The 20,731-nt window shown below is 35.8% G+C and overlaps 1 protein-coding gene across 2 annotated transcripts in view; it reads left to right on the top strand.

Moving 5' to 3' along the window:
- The first annotated feature begins 503 nt into the window (after window positions 1-503).
- The window catches only part of LOC135685746 (dynein axonemal heavy chain 5), an 82,492-nt gene continuing 62,264 nt past the window's right edge, over window positions 504-20,731 (top strand). For both annotated transcript variants that reach the window (XM_065201801.2, XM_065201800.2), the window contains exons 1-20: window positions 504-622; window positions 1,858-2,590; window positions 3,345-3,515; window positions 3,652-3,856; window positions 4,763-5,171; window positions 5,884-6,186; window positions 6,510-6,760; window positions 7,239-7,291; window positions 7,546-7,666; window positions 11,284-11,412; window positions 12,016-12,188; window positions 12,568-12,652; window positions 13,349-13,540; window positions 14,213-14,446; window positions 15,256-15,575; window positions 16,521-16,780; window positions 17,448-17,740; window positions 19,084-19,259; window positions 19,787-19,877; window positions 20,526-20,591. In XM_065201801.2, the coding sequence (XP_065057873.2) occupies window positions 1,899-2,590; window positions 3,345-3,515; window positions 3,652-3,856; window positions 4,763-5,171; window positions 5,884-6,186; window positions 6,510-6,760; window positions 7,239-7,291; window positions 7,546-7,666; window positions 11,284-11,412; window positions 12,016-12,188; window positions 12,568-12,652; window positions 13,349-13,540; window positions 14,213-14,446; window positions 15,256-15,575; window positions 16,521-16,780; window positions 17,448-17,740; window positions 19,084-19,259; window positions 19,787-19,877; window positions 20,526-20,591 (4,224 nt within the window). In that variant the 5' untranslated portion in view covers window positions 504-622; window positions 1,858-1,898. The remainder of the gene's footprint in view (window positions 623-1,857; window positions 2,591-3,344; window positions 3,516-3,651; window positions 3,857-4,762; window positions 5,172-5,883; window positions 6,187-6,509; window positions 6,761-7,238; window positions 7,292-7,545; window positions 7,667-11,283; window positions 11,413-12,015; window positions 12,189-12,567; window positions 12,653-13,348; window positions 13,541-14,212; window positions 14,447-15,255; window positions 15,576-16,520; window positions 16,781-17,447; window positions 17,741-19,083; window positions 19,260-19,786; window positions 19,878-20,525; window positions 20,592-20,731) is intronic.

Genomic DNA, 20,731 nt, shown 5'->3' with positions numbered 1-20,731 from the left:
TGCTAGCGTTTTCGCTCAAGGGAGGTGTTCAGGCCTTATTTGCTAACGAAGTGAGTGAGACGTTGAATATTCAAAGGAAAAGAACCCACATATGGCTAAAGGTTCTCGTTTTTTAGATAAAACGTTGTTCACAATTGCATTTTACAGTAGCTCAGCCTCAGCTTGTTCTTAATTTGTTTTCAACTTTTGACCAATTGGAGGCTCGTGTTCTTATAAAATTGTTTTTATAAAAAAGTGTATTACAAAAAAGAAAGTTGACTATGACCAACCATGACTAATAAAATGAATGAATTATAGGTTGAAATTTGGTCATTTGGAAATTTGGCTTCCTATTTAATGCTAAGGTTCCCGCTGCGTGACCGACTTTCTTGAAGTCTGCAGAGATTGGGGGCGTGACACCCCCACGCCCCCCAATTGGCACATCCCTGCTCCTTATAATAATTTTCTACATGTACAGTACATATGTATATGTACCTTCATGTACCTAGTAGGTTATTTCGTCTCCACCATTTCATAAACTGCTCTTTTCGTCGCTATGCCAACGGCATGAAACTTGAAAGGTCAACCAATGAATGCAAAGGATGATTTTAAAGATGGCGCAAAATGAGCAACTGAGTGCAAGGTATGATGAAAGCTTTATTAATTCCTTTTGTTGACAAAGAGTTTAGAAATAGAGGTTCCCGGGAATATATGCCTTTTTCGTAAATGAATGCCAACCCGAATGTATCGGGGTGCATATATTTCCTTTATGAAACACCGAGTCCAATAGTTAGGTTGTCCTCTTAGGCCAAAATAATATCTTGGCCAGCTAAAACAGAGTTTGACCCAGCAAGGTAAAATTTAGTCTTAAACTTAATACCGTGTATAAAAGCAAGATTTAATGCAAATAATAGATCGAATATATTATATTATGTCCCTATTCGCCAAGTTTTCTGTCAAAGGACCATCTTTTTTAACGTCCCGCCAAAACCATCGCCTTGTTTTTTGTGACAATGATTGTCACAAATGGTATCGCGAAAGTATGCAGAATAATTTTTAGATTTTCGAAGCTATTAATGAATTTTATAGATATGTTTCAATTTTGTCACGATGTGTGTCTTGGCTAAATGTGTAGCTTAAACTGTATAAATGTTCAACAGAGAGTCAAATCATTAAATAAATTCTTGTTTACATTTTCATATCTTTTGTTTCAAAAGCTACGTGTTCAAACTTCAACTGTAGCTTTAAAGTAACCTTGAAAAATTAGAAGGATTGTGCAATGTCATTAAATCTTTACTTAATAGAAGAAGGAAGACAAAGAAATTTTAAAATCATTTTCTGCCAAAGTTTGTGGAGTTTGTTGTATTGTGATTTTGTTTTTAAACCTTTGAACACATGTCGAGGCTTTGTAAGCTGCCTTGGATTTGCTAAATATGTTTGCATGATGCTAAGTTTTGAATAGTTTTGAATAATGCTAGGTCAAAAGTTTTGAATTAGGCTAGGGATGCAGCTGAAGTTTGTTATCATAATTGTTGGAAAGAAGCATATCAAGGTTTGTTAACTCTTAAAACACAGTATGTCATAAATGCTTCACAATCATTAATCACTGCAGGAAGCATATTTCATGAAATCTTACATTTAGTTGCAAACAATTGGTGTATAATGGTTTTGTAGATGTGCTATCTCCTGTTCATCAACTACTGACTTAACAAATTTGATTTGTGTTTTCAGTTGTAAGTGAATTTGGTATTTTGGTTTTCATGTTTCCAGCAGTTTCTTTAAGTAATTCAGGCACATCTCTTAAATGTATTCAGAATAAATTATTAAGCAGCCACTGTCCATGTCAGGTAATCAGATTAATCTATATTTTTGTTTTAGCCCAACTTTAAAGTCCACAGCTTTATGAAACATTGATTAGAATGGATGAAAGACATTGGTGGATAGCCACTAAGCTACAGCAGACTTTCAAATCAGATCAACTGAACACCTCATATGCAAACTTTGTTGAAGACTTCCTTGCAGATCAGGATATAGTTGAGAACATAAATGAGTTCATCAGCTCCTCTGGCAGCAACAAGCTGATTTTCTATTGTCAGAAACCAAATGAAAATGACCAAGAAGAGAACCACATAGATGCAAAGATTACTGTTGCAACATCAGCCCTAAAGCTTAAAGACTTGGTCTTAGATAATTCAGTTTGTGTTGTCCTAATAAGAACAAATATTGGTCTTGAAATAGAACCAAATGCAGTGGAGAAAGAAATATTTGCTCTAGAGTTGAAGCAAAATACAATTTCTTCATTTTCAAATCTTTTGTCCAGTGCATTTTTGCCCTTCTTTCGTGCTCAGTCAGATTGGGGTGAATGCTATGAACATGATGTTGTTGAATTTCTCATGCAAGTGGACAAGTACTCTTCTACATTACAAGAGTATGCTGCTATTGTTACAGTTCCCCACCATCTCCTCAAGAGACCTAACATGCATACTGTCAACGAGCTTAAACAGAGTAGATTGTTAACTCTTAACCCTGCTCTTATAAATGAATACGAGTCACTGGTTCAAGAATGGATTCATACTATTGAAACACTGTTGTCAGAAACTCTCGATGAAAGGTATGATCATTATAAAGCTGTCCTTCTGAGTCCTTCATTTGTATGGATCGTTTGATGTTGTTGGTCAGCATCAGTTTTTTTAGAAATAGTGGTACGCCCTTTGCCATTCTTGCCCATTTGACATGCATTATTTCGTTTCAATTAGAAGAGGCAAAGCAACAAGGATGTCAGCACTAGGGGGCACTAGGAGCACATGCCCCTTTTCTAAGAAGTGCTTTCTTCATGACATTTGGAAAAGTGCCCTTTTTTCTGAGACAGTGCCTGTGGAGTGCCTTGACAATCAACTTGTACTTTTTGTCGAATTCATTTACTAAACCACTAGGGGCTAAAAAATATGCAACAATTTTTGCAGATTTTAGTGATTAACCATCTGATTGGGTATGTAGTGTATCAAGCATGAAATTCTTGAGTTTTATCGAATCTTTTCAGTAGAAGAATCTCCTGATAGGTTTGCTGTATTGTGTATCATTTTATTGATCGAGGCATCAATTATAGCATGGGCATAGCTACTGGGGGTGGGGCAAATTCTCAGGAATAAAAAGTTTGGGCATTGGAAAAGTTTTTATTTCTGAATATAAAACTTAAGATCACATATGAATAACTTAAATATAGAATAATTATATTTGTTTATATGTATATATTTGTTTATATATAAATTTTTTAACCCCCCTTCCCCCCCACCAATACATGAGGTATCAATATGCTTCTGAATTTTATTTATCTAAGAAAGGTTAAATTTTGATATCATTTACAGACCTGATGTGTTCAGTGGACCCTTGTCTGAACTGGAAATATGGCAAAGAAGACAGAAGATGTTGCTAAGTGTTGCAGACCAGTTAAAGAACAAAGAATGCAAAACTGTCATTGGCATTCTCATAACTGCAAAATCTAGGGTATTGAAGAAATGGAAAATAGTTGATGCAGGGTCAGTTTAGTTTTAATTTTCTTTTTGCAATTTAAGGGCCTATTGATGAAAGTATTTGGTTTTTAATGTGCAAGGGAAAGGGGACGATGACAAAGATTCTAAATCACCTTTTATCTGTTTACTATTTTTATTTCAGGTTAACTGATGCAATAAATGAGACAAAAGACAAAGTGAAATACCTTGAATCCTTGAGACGATATTTTGATCAGCTTTATGAAGACAATTCACCATCACATATAGCCAATAATGTTATACCATCTATCACAGCGGCTATTCGACAAATGGACAACATTTCAAAGTTTTATGCCAGATCTGGCTACCTTGGAATCGTTTTTGCCAAGGTATGCATCACATGAAACTCATACTTTCTAACACTTCTTTTCAACAGTGTCAGCTATTGTTATTCACTTGGTCATAAATTTATTGAAATATGTTGACCTAAAGATTTTTCCTGCTAGATGAAATATCAAACAAACACACAGTTTTTTGAGAGTTTCAAGTAACTTTTCATGTTTTTCCTTTTTTCATTTTGGGCGTCTATAATACTTTAGTGTAGCTTAAACTGGCAGTTTTAGGTCGTTTATACATAGAAGGCTATTGCAAACTTTTGGTTACGTAAAGGCAGTTTTCAAAATCACAGGATTACATCACAAAAATACGTTACCAAAAATATTACCCCTCTCCTAACCAATCCTGCCGAAAAGTGGGGGGGGGGGGCACATCCCCCAACTCACCCCCCATGGCGCCGCTACTGCTTGAGGGATCTCTGTTGTTTGGAGGTCGTTTCTACAAGTGTTTGACCTCGGAAATAAGTGTTTTGCTTAAGATGATTTGCCCATTTAGAATTGTGCGTTAATGAGAGATGACCCAAATTGAGGTCGCACGGCAGGATTCCGAAAAAATTGATGAAATGTCATTTTTCTTCTTTCTTTCAAATTGATTTCAAATTGGTTATTTCTTCGTATTGATTCCACGATCTCATCCGCACTAGTTTGAGATTGCAGCTTCAAAGCTACCCCTGCTGCCGTTTGTTTGGGTATATATTTCCGTTTTTTGTCACTCTTTTTACCAACTAAAAGGTTAAGTGTGAATTGGCAGAAAAGTTTTACGATGATAAGATGTTAGACTGCAATAATAGATATTGGTATTTAAGAAGACCGCCATGACCGCTGAAAATCGTATGACTTGACAGTAGTTTGATGACAAGGCAGCTTGCATTGATGCTTGCTTTTTGACCATATTTTCAGATAACAAACCAATTAGTGATGAGTTGCAGACGTGCAATTAATTCTTATCTCAAGCGGTTTACCCAACAAGATGCTGCCGTTTCTGTTTGGAATGCAGTAGAAAGCGACATAGCAAATCCCAGCCACTCAGCTTTGGAATCCTCCATTAAATCCAAGAAGGGAACAGCCCAAGAAGGTTCAGCTAGCTGGGATTTCATCACAACGTTACGATCTTGTTTGCAACTTCATAAACAATATCGTGACCAGATAAGACACTTGAAGGATTCCCTTGGTGGTTCACATGCTCTACAGCATATCCCTGCATTGTCTTTCGGGAATACAATGAAGAAATATGCATCACCTAGTCTTGGTAACATAAGCACTGCTTCAAGCAAAGTAAATGCATCGAATATCTCGCCACCTTTATTGCGTAAGTTAGAGTTCATTAAATCGATAGATCTTTCCGCTCATCAGATTCATTAAGCTCTGGATGTTAACAGAGCCCAAATTATGGTAGCTGCACTATAAGGGACCGTAAGAAAGACCAAAAATTTAAGTCCCATGCCCAAAACTATATTATAACCCTATTAAACGCCTAATTATAACCAATAGGTAAATTAACCATAAATAAATATAGATAATTGTAAATAAATATTTCATCTTGTAATTGAATAGTAATTTTTATTTTTATTTTAGTAGGTATCAGTTAGCTAGCTACACATATATTAAACGCCTACTTTAAAGAAATTGATAATAATAATAATGATAATAACCAGGTGGAGAACGAGAATGGCTTGAGCTATTTTCTCTCAACATAAACGGTGTGTTAGGATGGCTTTTTGTGTTGACCAATCGAAGTTTTCGCATGCTTGAAGTGTACAAGAGTAAAAAACCCATTATATCCACATAAATCTGGTTTCTTTCTTTTTTAGGCTTTATAGGACGTGTTATGCCATTTTCCGTGCAGCCTTTAAAACGTTTTATGTCTAAATGAGATATTGCGAACTTTTAACTTAGGTTATAAACTCTCAGAAGAAAGGTTCTGTAAGAAATAATGATTTAAATGCGTTTAAGGTGAAAGAGTATGATATTAATATTGTAAACTAAAACTAAACTAAATTAATCTATTATTTTGATTGTAGCTTCTGAGAGAGGTCGAATTGGAACAGCATCAGTTGCATCGGGTATTCTCACTGGTATTGCCTTTACCGACGAAGAGGCAATAATTGGATACTTCGATCTCTTTGCGCATCGTGTACATAATCTTATTGATATTGTTGACACTGTAAAACAGTTTTCACAACTTCAAGTTACCGCCGGTGGGCTGCCGATACTCAGCCCAAAACAACGCCAGATAAAAGGAGAAAATGGCACTACCAGTGCACCAGGCAAACCGGAAAAGTCAGATCTATTTGATGAAGCTCCGATTGTTTTTGATAGCGAAGGTAAGGGGGAGGGAAGGGTCCGGTGAATTTTTTTAATATGCTTATTCTGATTTGAATAGCTCAGCAACGAAGCTTAATGCTGAGGATGGCTTTTCTATTGAAACTTTTGAATTCCCTTTATAGTAATAAAATGATAAACATTTTTTTCAAAATTGGCGTTACATTCCCTGCCAAAATTCTTGGAGCACTAGCGTTAGTTTTCGAAGGCGAATTAAGCCACCCCCACTTCCTCTAGGATCAATGTTGATTTACTATAGGAAAAAGAAATAAGTTATTGAATACTTTTTTTTAATTTTGTTATTAATAGAATTTTTTTTACGAAGATGTTGACGATACCTTATTGAGTGAGGATGAATCGGGAATTCAAGAGTCAAACGACTCCCAGCCTGTGGAAAGTGTTTCAAAGATGCTTGCACAATACGTGGGAGGACTCAAGGAACTTTTAAAGAACAACCTGAAAGCAGACAATTGCCTGACAATTGATGGAAAAGGGAAAAACCAATTTGAAACCCTATATGCAGATTTCATTGTGAAAGTGGAAGTCATCGAGAAATTCATCATTAACTATATTACGGTTTGTATTGTATTGTTTTAAGCTACCTTACGGTAGTAAAGCTAATGTATGATCCAGTGTTCTTTTCAAAATGACCCAGCCTCTTTTTGAAGATCTGGATTTCAGTCAAAAAAGGGGCGTTCACAACCAATACCTCCCCTGTCTACAGCCATGCCTACAACAAGGAAATATTTGATGTCATATTATTTTTTGCCTACAGAGCTTTTAGGTCATAATTATGTGAGAAATTTCGATATTGACATCTTATAATTAAGCCTTCCATATTTTGAAATTTGTAAGGGTTGAAAACGATTGTTAGAGTAAGTTTAATATTTTGGTGTCCTTTGTGAATTTTTGATTAGAATACTAAAGAAATTTCTACAGGAACTAAAAAGCTATACTATCCCAGTTGATGTTTTGCTAACTATCATAATAATTAACCATCGTTATGTTGAAAGTGTTATGCAATAATGTAGATTATTTTGTATTTTCTTTGTAGGATGTCTTTAACATGAAATGGAAAACACAAAAAGCACTTGATATTTTGAAAAGGTATGCTAAGTGCAACTTTTTATAATGATTTGTAAAATTATCTAGGGTAATTAAATTTCTTCATTTCAATTAAATAGAATTGTCTTGATTGCTTAAAGTTGTGTTCGAAAGCAGAATTTACATGTCAATGCTTTTCTACGGAGACTGTAAGTTGTCTTGCTGTTTCAGAACTTTTAGCAAAGCCAAAATGTGGTGCAAAGCCTATTCCATGTAAATTTTAATATGTTATTCCTGATATTGTCTGTCTTTTATAGCTTCAAACCAGTGATATCACGTTTAGGCCTTCGTCCTATCCTCTCTGAGAAGTATATCGAAGCTTTTATTGGATACGAAAAGGACCTTGATGAAGTGAAGGATACATACGAGCAGTTTAAGGTTAGTGGAACAGTTTATGTGTTTATGTTCCAGTACTGACTGTTGGCAATAATACAACGTTGGAGCAGCAATAGCTTTCCTAAGATTAACTGTTAGGGATAATGCAATGTAGCCAATCTACGTCCAGTGAAATTCTGAGCCATTTGGAAACCTGCAGATTGCCAGAATTTCACATAGGGTAGCAGGATCGATATTCTGGTCACACAGCCATTTGACTACTTATGGACGACTTATTGATACAGGTAAGTGAATGTATCTTATTTTGAGCGTGTTGAGCCTTGCTTTTCAGGTTTCCTTTTTCAACACTGGTCATTTTTACCAAGAGTAGAATCAGTGGTGAAGTTAATTGTAGGAGGGGTGCAGATTCCCAGATTCGCTGAAGCTACAAAAATGGCGTTCCTAGGGTGGGACTGTTGCCAGTAATGAAACGTAGCCAAACTACGTTCATTGAAATTTTGAGCCATTTGAGAATGCACAGACCATTTTAGGCACAAATGAAGTGCATTCAATGGATGATTTTCTGTGTCGCTATTTATATATCTTAGAAGCTTCGGAGCAATATATAATTAACTTAGAACATAGGCATTTTATTGGATTTGCCGACAAACCAAATGTAAAGGGGGTTGGGGGAATGCGGACCTACTTTAGCTACGCCCCTGGGTAGGATTATGTACAGACAAGTGTTCAGGGTAACTGAAGGCAGACCAAGATACAGGGTATGGTGAAATTTATTATGTATTCGCCCATTTAATATTTGATTAGCGAATTTGGCAGTTTCCTATGTTCAAAAACTAATGGAGCATCAATTACCTGGTTTCTGATGTACATACTGATGACAGCGAAGATCATCATTGTGATGAGGTAAATCCGGTGAAAAGACCCACTCTGATTAAACGCCCATCTTGAATAGACACCCTTGTAAAGTAGTTTTGAACTGAATAAACGGTATTTTCTGCATACTCTCCTGCCCTTGAAGGAAAGTCCCAAACTGCTGAACCTACAAGCTGCTGAACTCTTTATGGAATTTATGATCCATAAGGTGTTGCCGTTCTCACTCAGCTACGTGTAGGCCTCAGTAAACTAAATTCACAAAAATTCAGTCATAACTTTCGGGACACAGTCAATCCTATGTGCCTAGTTAACGACGGAATTGAGGATACCGAACACTTCTTGCTGTATTGCCATGCATATGATGATCAAAGGTGTGATCTCCTTGGTGCGATAAACATTACAACTAAATAGCATTTCAAACCTGTCAAGTCAAACCCTTGTGCGTATTATGTTGTATGGTGACAAAAGATTTTCACATAATGAGAGTAAAAAATTTTTGGAATCAACGCTAAAATTCATCAATACATCAGAACGTTTCTTGTAGCACCAGAAAATAGCACAATAGTTTAACTTATCTAGCATTTCATTCTTCTCGATCTATCTTTAAGCATTAAATTTATAGTAATGTAGAAACAGCTTTATCTTCTTTTCAAGTTGTAGCCTCTTTGTCTTTTGATCGAACCATCTATTTGTACCATCTTAAAAGATTTTGGTATAGCCTTTGGTGCTACTGTATTGTTTTTTGTTAAGGTCAATGGGTAGCCATGCCTGTCATGGTCCCATTTGCATCGTCTTTGTAATCTTGTTCTTGTAAAATGTACTTTTTTAGACGCCATATAAAAAAACCTTCAAGCTGCCAAACGACCGTCTCTTTTGAATGACCAGTGACTGGAATTTTTACCATTAAGTCTTTGCGATGCTGAAATTCAAAATTATGCTAGAAGGCTGTGTTAACTATGCTTCATGCTCAAAGTATAAAAAATATTACAAATATGCAGTAGTAAACGCATCTTTTATGTAATTGGGAAAGTTATTATTGAAAAGATCTTTGCTCCAAACTTTTTTGATGAATTTTAAGTCTTGGGTCCAGCTGTATATGCAGAGCCTTGGCTCAGGGTTTGATTACCGTGTATGAATCCACATCAAAGGATCCGTTAAAAATTCTCTTTTTATTCGGAACTATAATATGAAACAGAGAGCTATCTCTAACATTGTAGTAGAATTTACTAGCCTCCATCTTGCTTTCGATGTGTAGTGTTTAAAAGAGACTCGTTAAGCATGTCTACACAGGCATTTCAAGACGGTCTTTTTTCAATCTTGTGGAAAGGATGTGGGCAATTTCTAGCAGCCCACAAATGAAACCACCAAGATAATACATAGTCTCCCATTCTTCCCCTTTTCTCTTAGCTTAATTGCCCTTTTTATTATCGTCGCAACCATCCAATGCTTTCGAAAGCCGTCTATAACCTAAATAGGAATTCAAATCTAGACCAGATCTAGTATTTTACCCACTAAGCACAAAAATGAGGAAACGTTAGTGTGGATTAGGCAAAGCCTGCGTCCGACCAGTGTTTGTCTGACTGCCTTGTAGAAGCTTTTCATCCTCGATGAGAACGGTATCTACTTAGCTTAATGCCTCATCTCGACGTTTTAGTGCCAACTAGGTAGTTTAGTGTTTGATGTTTGTCACCAATAACAATAACGGATATTCAATGTAGAAACAATGGTTCTTTAAAGAAATGCTGGAATTGTGAGAACTGTGAGAAGCATTTATCGACCGTTCTAACTCAGGTATTTGTGAATTTGGAGAGTCGGCAGATCGTAGGGAGGGAGGGGTTGGCTTGACTTTCGGGAGACACTAACAGGGCATTCAGTATGCCCTTCTCAGAATTGCTTATACCCTGATACCCTGAATAGAAACTTTCAAATCAACGTGTTCTTCAAAGACGTTAAGCTAAAGCCTGTTCTAACATTGCAATGGAATGTTCTCTATTAAATATAGGTACTCTTTTCGCTTTTACTTGTTTTTATTCAACAGATGATTGCAAAAAGTATTCTCATATACCCCCAATGTTACCATGTTCGTGGCTGCCAGCGCTGCAAGATAGATCTGTTTATAGATTGATATAATGCAAATACGCAAAGCAAATCTCTTGCTCGTTTAAAGGAGGTGTATTTTGCCTACCCAGCGAATACTTGGCGATTTAAAATTTTGCTCAGTTATCCAAGATAATAGAATTGAGATGATAAGACTCCGATATTGTGGAAAGTCTTACAATATTTTTCAACGATTATTCTGCATCAGGATTTTCGTTTATAGACATTGGCGTCAAAATTAAAACTTTTTGCTATAAGCTTGGGTTGAGGAAGATATTATTGCTCCAGGGGCGGAAGTCTGTGTCCATACATCGGGAAATTTCTGGCGCCATCTTCCAACCGTATGCTCTTCCTAAATTTAAGGGCATGTGTCGTGAACATTGGCTAATGCAATGCAATGATCTTTTTTGTTTAGTACAAATTGTTAATGCGATGTATGCCCTTTAAATCATAAAGGGGCTTTTTTGTTTCCTTTTCTTAAAAACGGTGCATATTCCTTTATTTATTGATTCTGTTTAATGGCAAAATTATTGTATTCTTAGTCCTAGATATTAGTGTTCATAAAGGGTCGAAAGCCTCTAACTGAAATTAGAGTCAGGCCTGTTATAAAGATTATTTTGAAGGGGACTTCCTTATTAATTGGAAATATTTTGTAATGAAATTTTCATACGAACTGTTTTGTTTGTTAGGAAAATCCGCAGATTGCCAGAAATTCACCTAGGGTAGCAGGATCGATATTCTGGTCACGCAGCCTTCTTCGAAGAATTGAAGAGCCAATGAAAGTTTTTAAAGACGTCAAATTTGTTTCAGCATTAAAGGTTTCTGATTCTTTTATTTATACCCATTCTACTGTCTTCAGCTTTTCTCCAATGGCTGTCGTAATCGGTTGCATTTGGAATTGTGTTCAGTTGAGGATGGAAGAATGTGGGTCCACCTCCTTTTGAACGCCAAAAAAGCCCTCTTTTAGAAATATTTTCGCCATTGATGAGGGGGGGGGGGGGGCGTCCGCTGGAAACTATTAAAGTAAAGGGGCTAGACAGCTGAAGTCGCCTCTCTCACTGCTGGTCTATTGATTGTGTGGCCCTTTTAAAATAGGCTAAGGTTATTTTCTATAATGTAGATATTTTGGGACTTTATTGTTGATTTATTGTAGCATCAAAATTCCAATTTGATTATAGTTTTGAAAAAACAATGAATTTTGAATAGGTTTTGCTTTATAATTTATAATTCATCATTGAATAGAATTTGAAAAGGTTCAAATTTTTTTAGAACATTAACTTTATCAAATATAAATATGCGTCGATCGCTTAATAGGAAGAAAAAATGCCATCTGACGTAGAGTATTTAGGTTTAGAAAGAAGAGTAAGAGGTAATGTAGCTATAATCGCCACTATTACTTGACATTCTTCTTCATTTGATAGGATTTCACCCGCGTGGTGAAGTATTACAATCGCTTGGCTGCAGTTTTGGTAAAATTCGAAGAACTGCTCTTGATTTCTTGGAAATCGCAAATCGATGCAGTTAAAGTCGGTCTGAAAGCGTCGCTCCTGCGACTCAATGAAGACAAAAAGGTCGAAGTCAACGTCGAGAAAAGGTCTCTCTATACAAAAGAATACTATTTCTTGTAAATAAAGGCAAACTTCGTTTAGAAACCATTGGTTTGAGCACATGCTAGCTGAGATATCTATATGCACATCTATCTATTTTAATCAAAGTTCTCAAAGCAAGCTGCTTTCACGGGCACTACGCTTTTAGAAGAAACAATACCGAAGCTTATTTTCTTACATTTGGTTCATTAATTAATAGACAGTAACCAAAGACTTTGTACCAATTTTACGCTTAATAATGTCCCTAAATCTGGCCTACATTGGCCAGTGGACGCTTTTTTAACTGGTTCTATACATCTTCAGAATTTTTTTTGCCTGATCATTCCAAAGCATGCCAGTTTTTAATCAAATGATTTTCCTTCTTAGCGTACTTGAAGTGATGAACGAAGTGAAGTGGATGAAAAGATTGAACTTATCAATTCCCAATTCTGCAACTGAAATTTCTCTGCAGGTACTAGCACGGAATGAATTTACCTTTAATAAATCTTTTCTTCTAGATTTAGCCTACATTTCGTTATTGTAAGTTAGAGCAGAAAGTACAACACGAATTAATACCTATTTGCAAACCGTAAATCCTTGAATAGGCTCCACCTTTGAATAGGCCCTTCCTCTTTTGATAAGCTCCCACCCTAAAGTAATTTTTGCGAAACATACCCCCTCGAATGAGCACCCATTGTATTGCCTTGACAACAATAGGTTTATCTTTAAACATTTGTATAAGCATACCTAATATATATTCAATTTTAAACATACTGATCCGCCTCAAATAGAAGACAAATATTTACCCTGGTTATACTTTTGGCTGTTGCTAAATGAGCCCCCATCTTCGAATAAGCCCTCCCCCTCGAATATAATAAGCTCACACCCAAAAATATATTTTGCAACGATGTTTTTTTAACATTTTCATATCAACTCTCCTGAATGCTACTATATCTGCTTCCCATCCCCTGGAATATATGGATTACTTAGGCAAATATCACGAGAGTGTCTCAAAAATGCCCTTTTGCCACCTTCATGGACCTTGAAAATTGACTTAAAAAATTTGGTATTAACTGTGTTGGACAGTATGTTCCAGATCTTTTTGCTATTTATTAATGATGCATAATTTTGCAGTTCCAACACATAACTTATCTTTTACCTTTTCCAGGAAGCTCGATTCAAAAATTATTACCACAAGCTTCACTGGATAATGCAGCTTTATAATGAAGTGTGCGAAAATGTCCCAGTTCCCTTACGAAAACTGATGACTCCGCTGACGGAATCCATTTTGTACTATTTACAACCTGGTTTGTCCACTCTCACATGGAGTTCACTCAACATCGATGCATATCTTCACCAGGTTTGCATCAGTTTCCTTTTTACTGTCAGAAAACCTCCTTTTATCAACAGGGAACTTCAGTTTTACCCATTGGAAACGCCCATGACCAAACTTTTGGTTACGCAAAAGCAGTCATAGAATTACACCACAAAGAATACGTTGCCAACTTATAACCCCCTCCTATCTTTCTCATCAAATTTTAACGAAAGGAAAAATTGTTCTTGCCGTGAAGAGGGTAGACGCCCCCCCCCAAGCGTAAAACTTAAACGATGGAAAAAAGTAACATGATCGGAAGAGAAATGGTTGAGATGTAAATAGGAGCTAAGGTGACAAATGGCATATCAAAATAGGTTTTGGTTCCCACTGTTTGAAGTGGCCATTATATGGGCTTTTACATTAATAGACTGAAATATTTGTCCAACCGTTTTTCTGGAAGTTGATTACGATTTGTTGTTGAAAAGGTTATTTATCAAGTTTATCAAGAGAAAGAAAAGGTTATTCATCCCCTTTCAAATGCTACAAATCAAACTTAATTGGAGAACTTTGTATTATTTCTGTCATATTCGTGTCCTTTTCTTTCTCAGTTCTTTGCATGTACTTCACAGTCATTTCACGCTAACTTTTTTATCGACCCACTCTGTGTTTTAAAAGATCATAGCATTTCGATTCTATGCTTTTTGCATCTCCTTACAGTGCCATGTGGTGATACAAAAATTGCAAAAGACAGTTGATAAAGTGCGCAAGTTAGTAAAAGAAGGCCTTGCTGATAACATAGAAAAGATTAAGCAGCTGAGCTTTTTTGACGAGAGCAAAGCAGTATCAAGAACTTGGACTACTAATGAGTTTGTTAATGAGCAAAAAGAATTTTCCGCCATTGTATCAAAGAGATTGTCAAAAACGATCTCGGGAATGGAGACAGCACTACAGGTAAACTGTTGGAATTGTTATTCAAATATTTTATAAAAATAATGATTATCACTGTTTTTAAATCAAGATATTGCGTACTAATTATCTACACCATTTGCTCATTGTAAATGGTTAAGTGGCTTAGAAATGGTATTATCGAGTTGTTGATTTCATGCTATGACGTCATACAAATATTTGACGTCATGCTGTGACGTCATCGAAATTATCATTGTGTGCAGATGTAGCTATTCCTAACCTTTCTAACTCGTACTACTAACTACTAACTCACAGAACCTAACCAATTTTACCCCGTCACTCTTAGTCGATGAAAACCGATCATTAAACATATCTAAACAAGAAGAGTTGATAGAAAAGAAGATTTTATATTAGTATTTTAATGTAAGGTCTTTGGTTATTGATGTATTAATTTCCTGCAGAAAAATCTGCTACAAATCATAATCACTATTTGACTTTCCAATAAACAAAAAATGTCTTTTATCTCGCAAAGCTTTGCCGAAATGAATGCTTGTGGACCCCATTAGTTGAGAAACAAAATTTATTCGTTGAACAAGTGCAGGATACAGTCAGTCATCAGGAAAGATGACTGTGGAAATCGGTAAATTTATCTCTTGCAAGGTTTTCAAGACTCCGATAAAGACTTACATGACACCAATTGTATGCAAACAAACCCATGCCATTTAATATACAACACCTACACCACTTTTTTGTAATATTTACATTTGCTTTCAATTGCCGCTGTTTAGCCTGGCTCAAAGCTTGAAGATGTGCTCAAAGATTTACTATTTTGAAATATTACCATTCCACCCTAGCAAATTACATCTGTAATAGTGCAGCAAATGCTTTCTTCATCAACGCAAACCCCTCCTGCAACACCAGGGCTTCTCTACTCGACGTCAACCCCAACCAGGCTCTTGCAATCTGAATCCAGAACATCTTCTTCAGATCCCTATGGCCTGCATAGAGGTAGCAGAAATCCAGTCTCGCCACCGTCAGGAATCCTTGATGACGCAAAAGTAGCCGAAGTTAAGGTGCATTATTGCAGCCAAGTCTACGAAGCAGTTGTAATTGCAATCAATGAATCACTGATGGCACTCAACCGAAACCTTGATTGGATGAATATAGGAAAGAGGTAGGCAGTAATCTTCAGTAGCCATTTCCACCAAACATACAGTGTTAGATTGAATGGCTGGTCAAGATGGCCAAACTCCTGGGTGATCATGTGACAAGATAAAGTTGTTTTGATGTCGCTTTTTGTTTATACTCTGTGCTTTTTGTGAAAAGTAGATCTTGTTAAATTTAGTTTTAATCTTTAATCATCGATGAGGTTACTGTTGATGAACTGAATTAGGTAAGGTGCAATAGCCCCAGTTTTATTACCCTCTGATGCAGTTATGCTGTCTTCACTGTTGTATGAAAATCATCCTGCGAAATGTCACATCTATTTCTAGCTGGGTACAGACTACCTAGAATCTGTTGCATTGTTTTTTTGACTATCAATTTTGACAGCTTGCCAAAAATATAACTGTGAATCTTGATTGCCTTCGAGATTTTAAGTCCAAACTCTAATTCACCAAAAACTAAGAAATTGCCACCAATTCATAATTGTGTTTGTTTAGGTAAGAATTCAGTCAACATATGAGCTTACTTATAGAATAATCAAACGTTGCAAATCTGATGTCAAAAAGAACCTTTTTTCCATGAGTCACTCTAGGTCGCTTAAATTTGTTGCCAACATCTAAAGTTGAAAATAATGACTTATCCAAGGTTTGCTTGTGCAATACTTTATGAAAAGGTGTTAACATGGAGGTGTTAACCAGCAACCCCTTACTTTTTTTTTCCCTTGTATTTCAACTCATCCAAGTTTTGTCAAACGGCTATACATGCAGTGGCCAATCGTATTTCATCTGCGGAGCCCTGAATAGTGAGGTTGCTGATTAACCTATGTAAATGTTAATGTGAAGTAGAACTTATAGCTTTCACATTATTGAATACAACAACAAATAGAGTTGTTCCCTAGTAGACATAGACACAGGAGATAATCTGTCTTAATTCGTACACCGTTTAATTTTGTTAGCAACTTTCATGGAAAAAGGGAACCAGCAAAGACTGAAATAAACTTTGATGTCCAGATCGAGTTTTTGCTACCAGACATGTGCGTCAAGCCATCTCTTTCGGACGTCCAAGGAGCTATCAAGATGGTAGCTGACGATATTGTAGATATCGGCAAAAACGTGCATTGGTGGGCAAAAGATACCAGCAAGACTTTCTATTCATCAATATTAGCAGAGAAGAGCATTAAAATGTCATTAGAAAAAGTATCCGGCATCATAATGGGTAAGTTGGTTGGCAGCCTCTTTCTGTCAGGACTGATTATTGGTTCTGTACTATCTGTAGGTGTCTGAATAGAAGAGTTTAAGTGATAAACCGGAACCATATTTGTCACGTAGTATCACCATGTGATGTAAACAAATTTTTAAATGGGTTGATGCTTCAATTTGTAAAACAAATGACCTGGATAGTTTTCTTTACCAACTGACGTTTTCGGTTTTGAGTTTTTTGTTATAAAGCTTAGGGATTTTTAGGCCGCTAATTTAGTCTCAGAAACAAGTCATTTTGAATTTATAAGGACACTATTTTATATTGGTAAACGGGCATAATGCATTGAAATCAATGCTTTTTGCAATTGCCTGTGCTCCAGCCCCCAAACTTCAAGTATTTAAGTATAAGCTAGTGTTCTCGGGAATTTTCGTTTTCTGCTCTACTAACCTCTCCCCTTAAGAATATCAAAAAGATACTGAATGCTTTGAACACGGCTTTTATGTGAATCTTCTTTATGTGAAGTTTTCTTGATCGTCAAAAATCATCCATTTTATAACCCGTGAAAGTAAAAATCAACTTTGAAGAGTATGTCAATACTTAGCATTTCTAAAAGCAGCTACAGGTGCATGCTAGCTTGCATTCGTCAACAGAATGTTTTATGTATTTATCAATCTATTCCTAGGCTTGCAAAATACATTAGACGGTGTTCTTATGAGCTTCAAGCGATTTGATTTCCTTTGGCAAGATGATCTACAAGTCCTTTTCAAAGCGTTCTCGGATGCAAGTCCAGGACTACCGGCGTTTCACAGGGAAGTGGAGCGCCTGCAAAAAATCGAAAGAGATCTAGTGTCCACACCAGATAACCTAGAGCTAGGGCCTCTCGTTCTGAGTACTATCCCTATTAAAGATTGCTTGTACGGATTTGCTATTGCGTGGAAAATCTGCTATGCTCAACCTATACATGAGAGTGCCAAGGTATGATAATTTGCTATTTAACCGTATAGTTTAGCCGCTAGTTTTGGTACCTAAATCACTATCTAGACATATTTCAAGCTATGACAAGAAGAGGCTATACCAAGCATGATAGAAAGTGTCAAATGAGACTGTCCTGATGAAACGCAAAGACAATAGTTATCGACTAATGTTTTGACATTCACAAAATTCTCTTTTTGCCTTTCTCGGCCTTCGCTGCTAATTGCGCTTAGTGTCTTAAAAGCTTTAATAAATATAGGTGCGAATGTTTTTAATTTGAGCATTACATTAAGTACCAAAAGATTCGGTGCCAAAAATGAAATACTTTCTGCAAGCTATTTCTATCTTCAACATAAAATTATCTGGAACGCAATCATGAAAGTTAAAACAATCGAATATTTTGATGCTAGACAAATAAATGAAACTTAAGTGTAGGCAAGAATGTCTTAAACTCTTATTCGGAGGACTTCCTTTTCATTTAATTTTATAACCCATGGCGGAAAATTTATTGGAAGCTTTTACGGTTCGCCAATCGTAACGAGGGGATTAGAAATTCTGATCGATTCTGAGTTTAAAATTGAGGTTATAACTAAAAGCACTGAAAAACTGAAAGAAATAATTGAGTGAAATTATGAATTACCAATATAAGCATCATTTCAACCCATAGAGAACCCAAATTTCTTGAATGTAGAGAGCGAAAGAGAAGAAAGTGAAGATGAGCTGGATATCTTTTTTGTTGATGAAAAAGGAGAGTTAGAAACTGAAAATTGATATGTCCTGGATGTATAGCAATGCTAAAAAATATCAAGGAAAAATTGTTTTATTTATTTTGAAAATCGATTGGTGGATAACGAGATTTTTCTAGCGTTTGAACATTTCTTTAAGAAAAAATTTCGGTAAGAAAAAATTCGGTGGGATTAATTTTCAGTTGCCCTGACTCACCGAAAATAAATCCCACCGAAATATTTGGTACTTAATGTATCATAGAAATTACCTTTGTACGACTTGATCTCTTCTCCGAGTATAACAGCTCTACTGGGGTTTAGCAAATCGATGTACTTAGATACAGAAGCCGAAACAAGTTCTTTTGAATAAAGAAGAGACCAACTAGCTCCAATTATGCACAGATTGAACTGATCAAACATTCTCTTTCCTCGAAGTTCATCTCAGTTTTACATTTGGGTATAAAATTGGGTCCACTTTTTGCAGCATTTGAGATTTCATTCTCTCAGGAAAATTTTCATTCGATATGTTCTTAAATTTTAACTTATGTTTAAAATTCCCAGTTGCCATCTTTCTCATCTACATCTAGTAGTTTGTTTAACATTTTTCCCTCAAAATTTCAGATCGAATTAAAGAAGATAGTGGACAAAAGAGAGTCATTTCGCAGTCAGTTGACATCAGAAATCTCTTCTCTTGATCAACTGAACAAAGTTCTGAATCTTCTTCAAGAGCTGTATGATTTGGAAAACACTATCGATGATTTGTACTTGCCTGTTGAAACAACATACAAAAAGCTATTGTAAGTTAGTTTATATTTGTTACTTTTGTTTCATAGACTACTCCCAAAAGTGGCAGCCTAGTTTTTATGTAGTGGGTTTCATTTATCTTTTGAAGCGTATTGCTACTTCTAAGTAATGACGGAATTTGCCCCTCGTCCATTCATTGTCTAGCTAGCTATCCCCATTCATTCATTGTGTGGCTAAATATATATCGTAAACTCATGAAGCTTGAAAAATATGCGATAAAAAAATATGGTTTGTTGTGTAGAGCATGAAACATCAGCAAACCTACCAATACCGTTCTGCATTTAGGGCATTGAGCACTTTATGACAAAATGGTATAACAGTTATTTTTGTAATAAGAAATATACACTTATTATCCATCTAGATTTAATATTGCTCAGAATTAATATTTCAAAGGGATTTTTCTAACATTATATTTAGAGTCTCGGTGGTATTACTAAAGCATGTTGTAGTATTATGTGAACTTTTTTAGTAGAAGTTTCATTACATGATTTTTCTAAATGGCATTATGTTGCTTTTTCAGAGAGTATGACGTAAAAATTGCAAGAGATGAAGTGCAGGAAGTGAACGGCCTTCGGGAAAAGTGGTCAGAGCTTTTGTCATTTGCATCCGAGGTAAAGTGACTTAGCTTTTTTTTCTTAAGGTAGTTTTTTCTTAAGACTGTCGCAGTTATTTGAATAAATAAGCAGATTTACAAGATGCATCTATTTTTTATACATTCCATTAAAAATTACAATATATGCTACAAGCTAGACTGCTAACAATAGCTGCCATACACAATACGGGGAACTATACCCCGGGGAGCAAAAGAACTATCCAGGGGCCGTTACATAAGTTAAAACTACAATTGACTGTGCCAAACCACATACCACGAGAATTTTTGCGATCGAAAATTTTTTTTGCATCTATTTTATGTGTATCCCAACTATACTGATAGGTATTTCAGCAATGGTGCAATCCTCATTACATTTAGGTGTACTTGATTGATTTAAATAAGTCTGTCGAAGCATCGCCTGTTACATCCCAAAATCATGATGAATTGAAACATTATGAAACATCTCAAGAAACAGTTGGTGCAAACATGTGACCACTTTTCTCTCTTCTGTTGTTTTTTAAAAGGCAGTTGTTCAATGTAATCTTGGTGATGACATACATTTTGCATGACTTGGGTCACGGAAAGATAATAATGAGTTTTATTTATATTTTTACAGCTTCTAATCTGAATATTTATTTACTCCTGCACATGTCATTTGCATATTTAGATAAGATGGCAGCTGCTCCAGAAGAAAAGGACGGTTTTTGAGCAAGAACTTGATAAACAAGTAAAAGTAAGCATGATTAAATCGTATTTTTATCAATTGCTTGCTCTAATTTTCGTCGAAGAAAGTATTTATTCTGTTAACTGCAAACAATAATTATTTAGCTATTAATAAACTTTCAACCCATCTTCTTTGTACATTTATTTCAG

This window comes from Rhopilema esculentum, chromosome 15, assembly GCF_057945365.1.
Source record: "Rhopilema esculentum isolate cy_ngs chromosome 15, ASM5794536v1, whole genome shotgun sequence".
NCBI classification, from domain to species: domain Eukaryota; kingdom Metazoa; phylum Cnidaria; class Scyphozoa; order Rhizostomeae; family Rhizostomatidae; genus Rhopilema; species Rhopilema esculentum.
The sequence above is the reverse complement of the archived record's forward strand: the minus strand, read 5'-3'. Positions and strand labels throughout refer to the sequence as shown.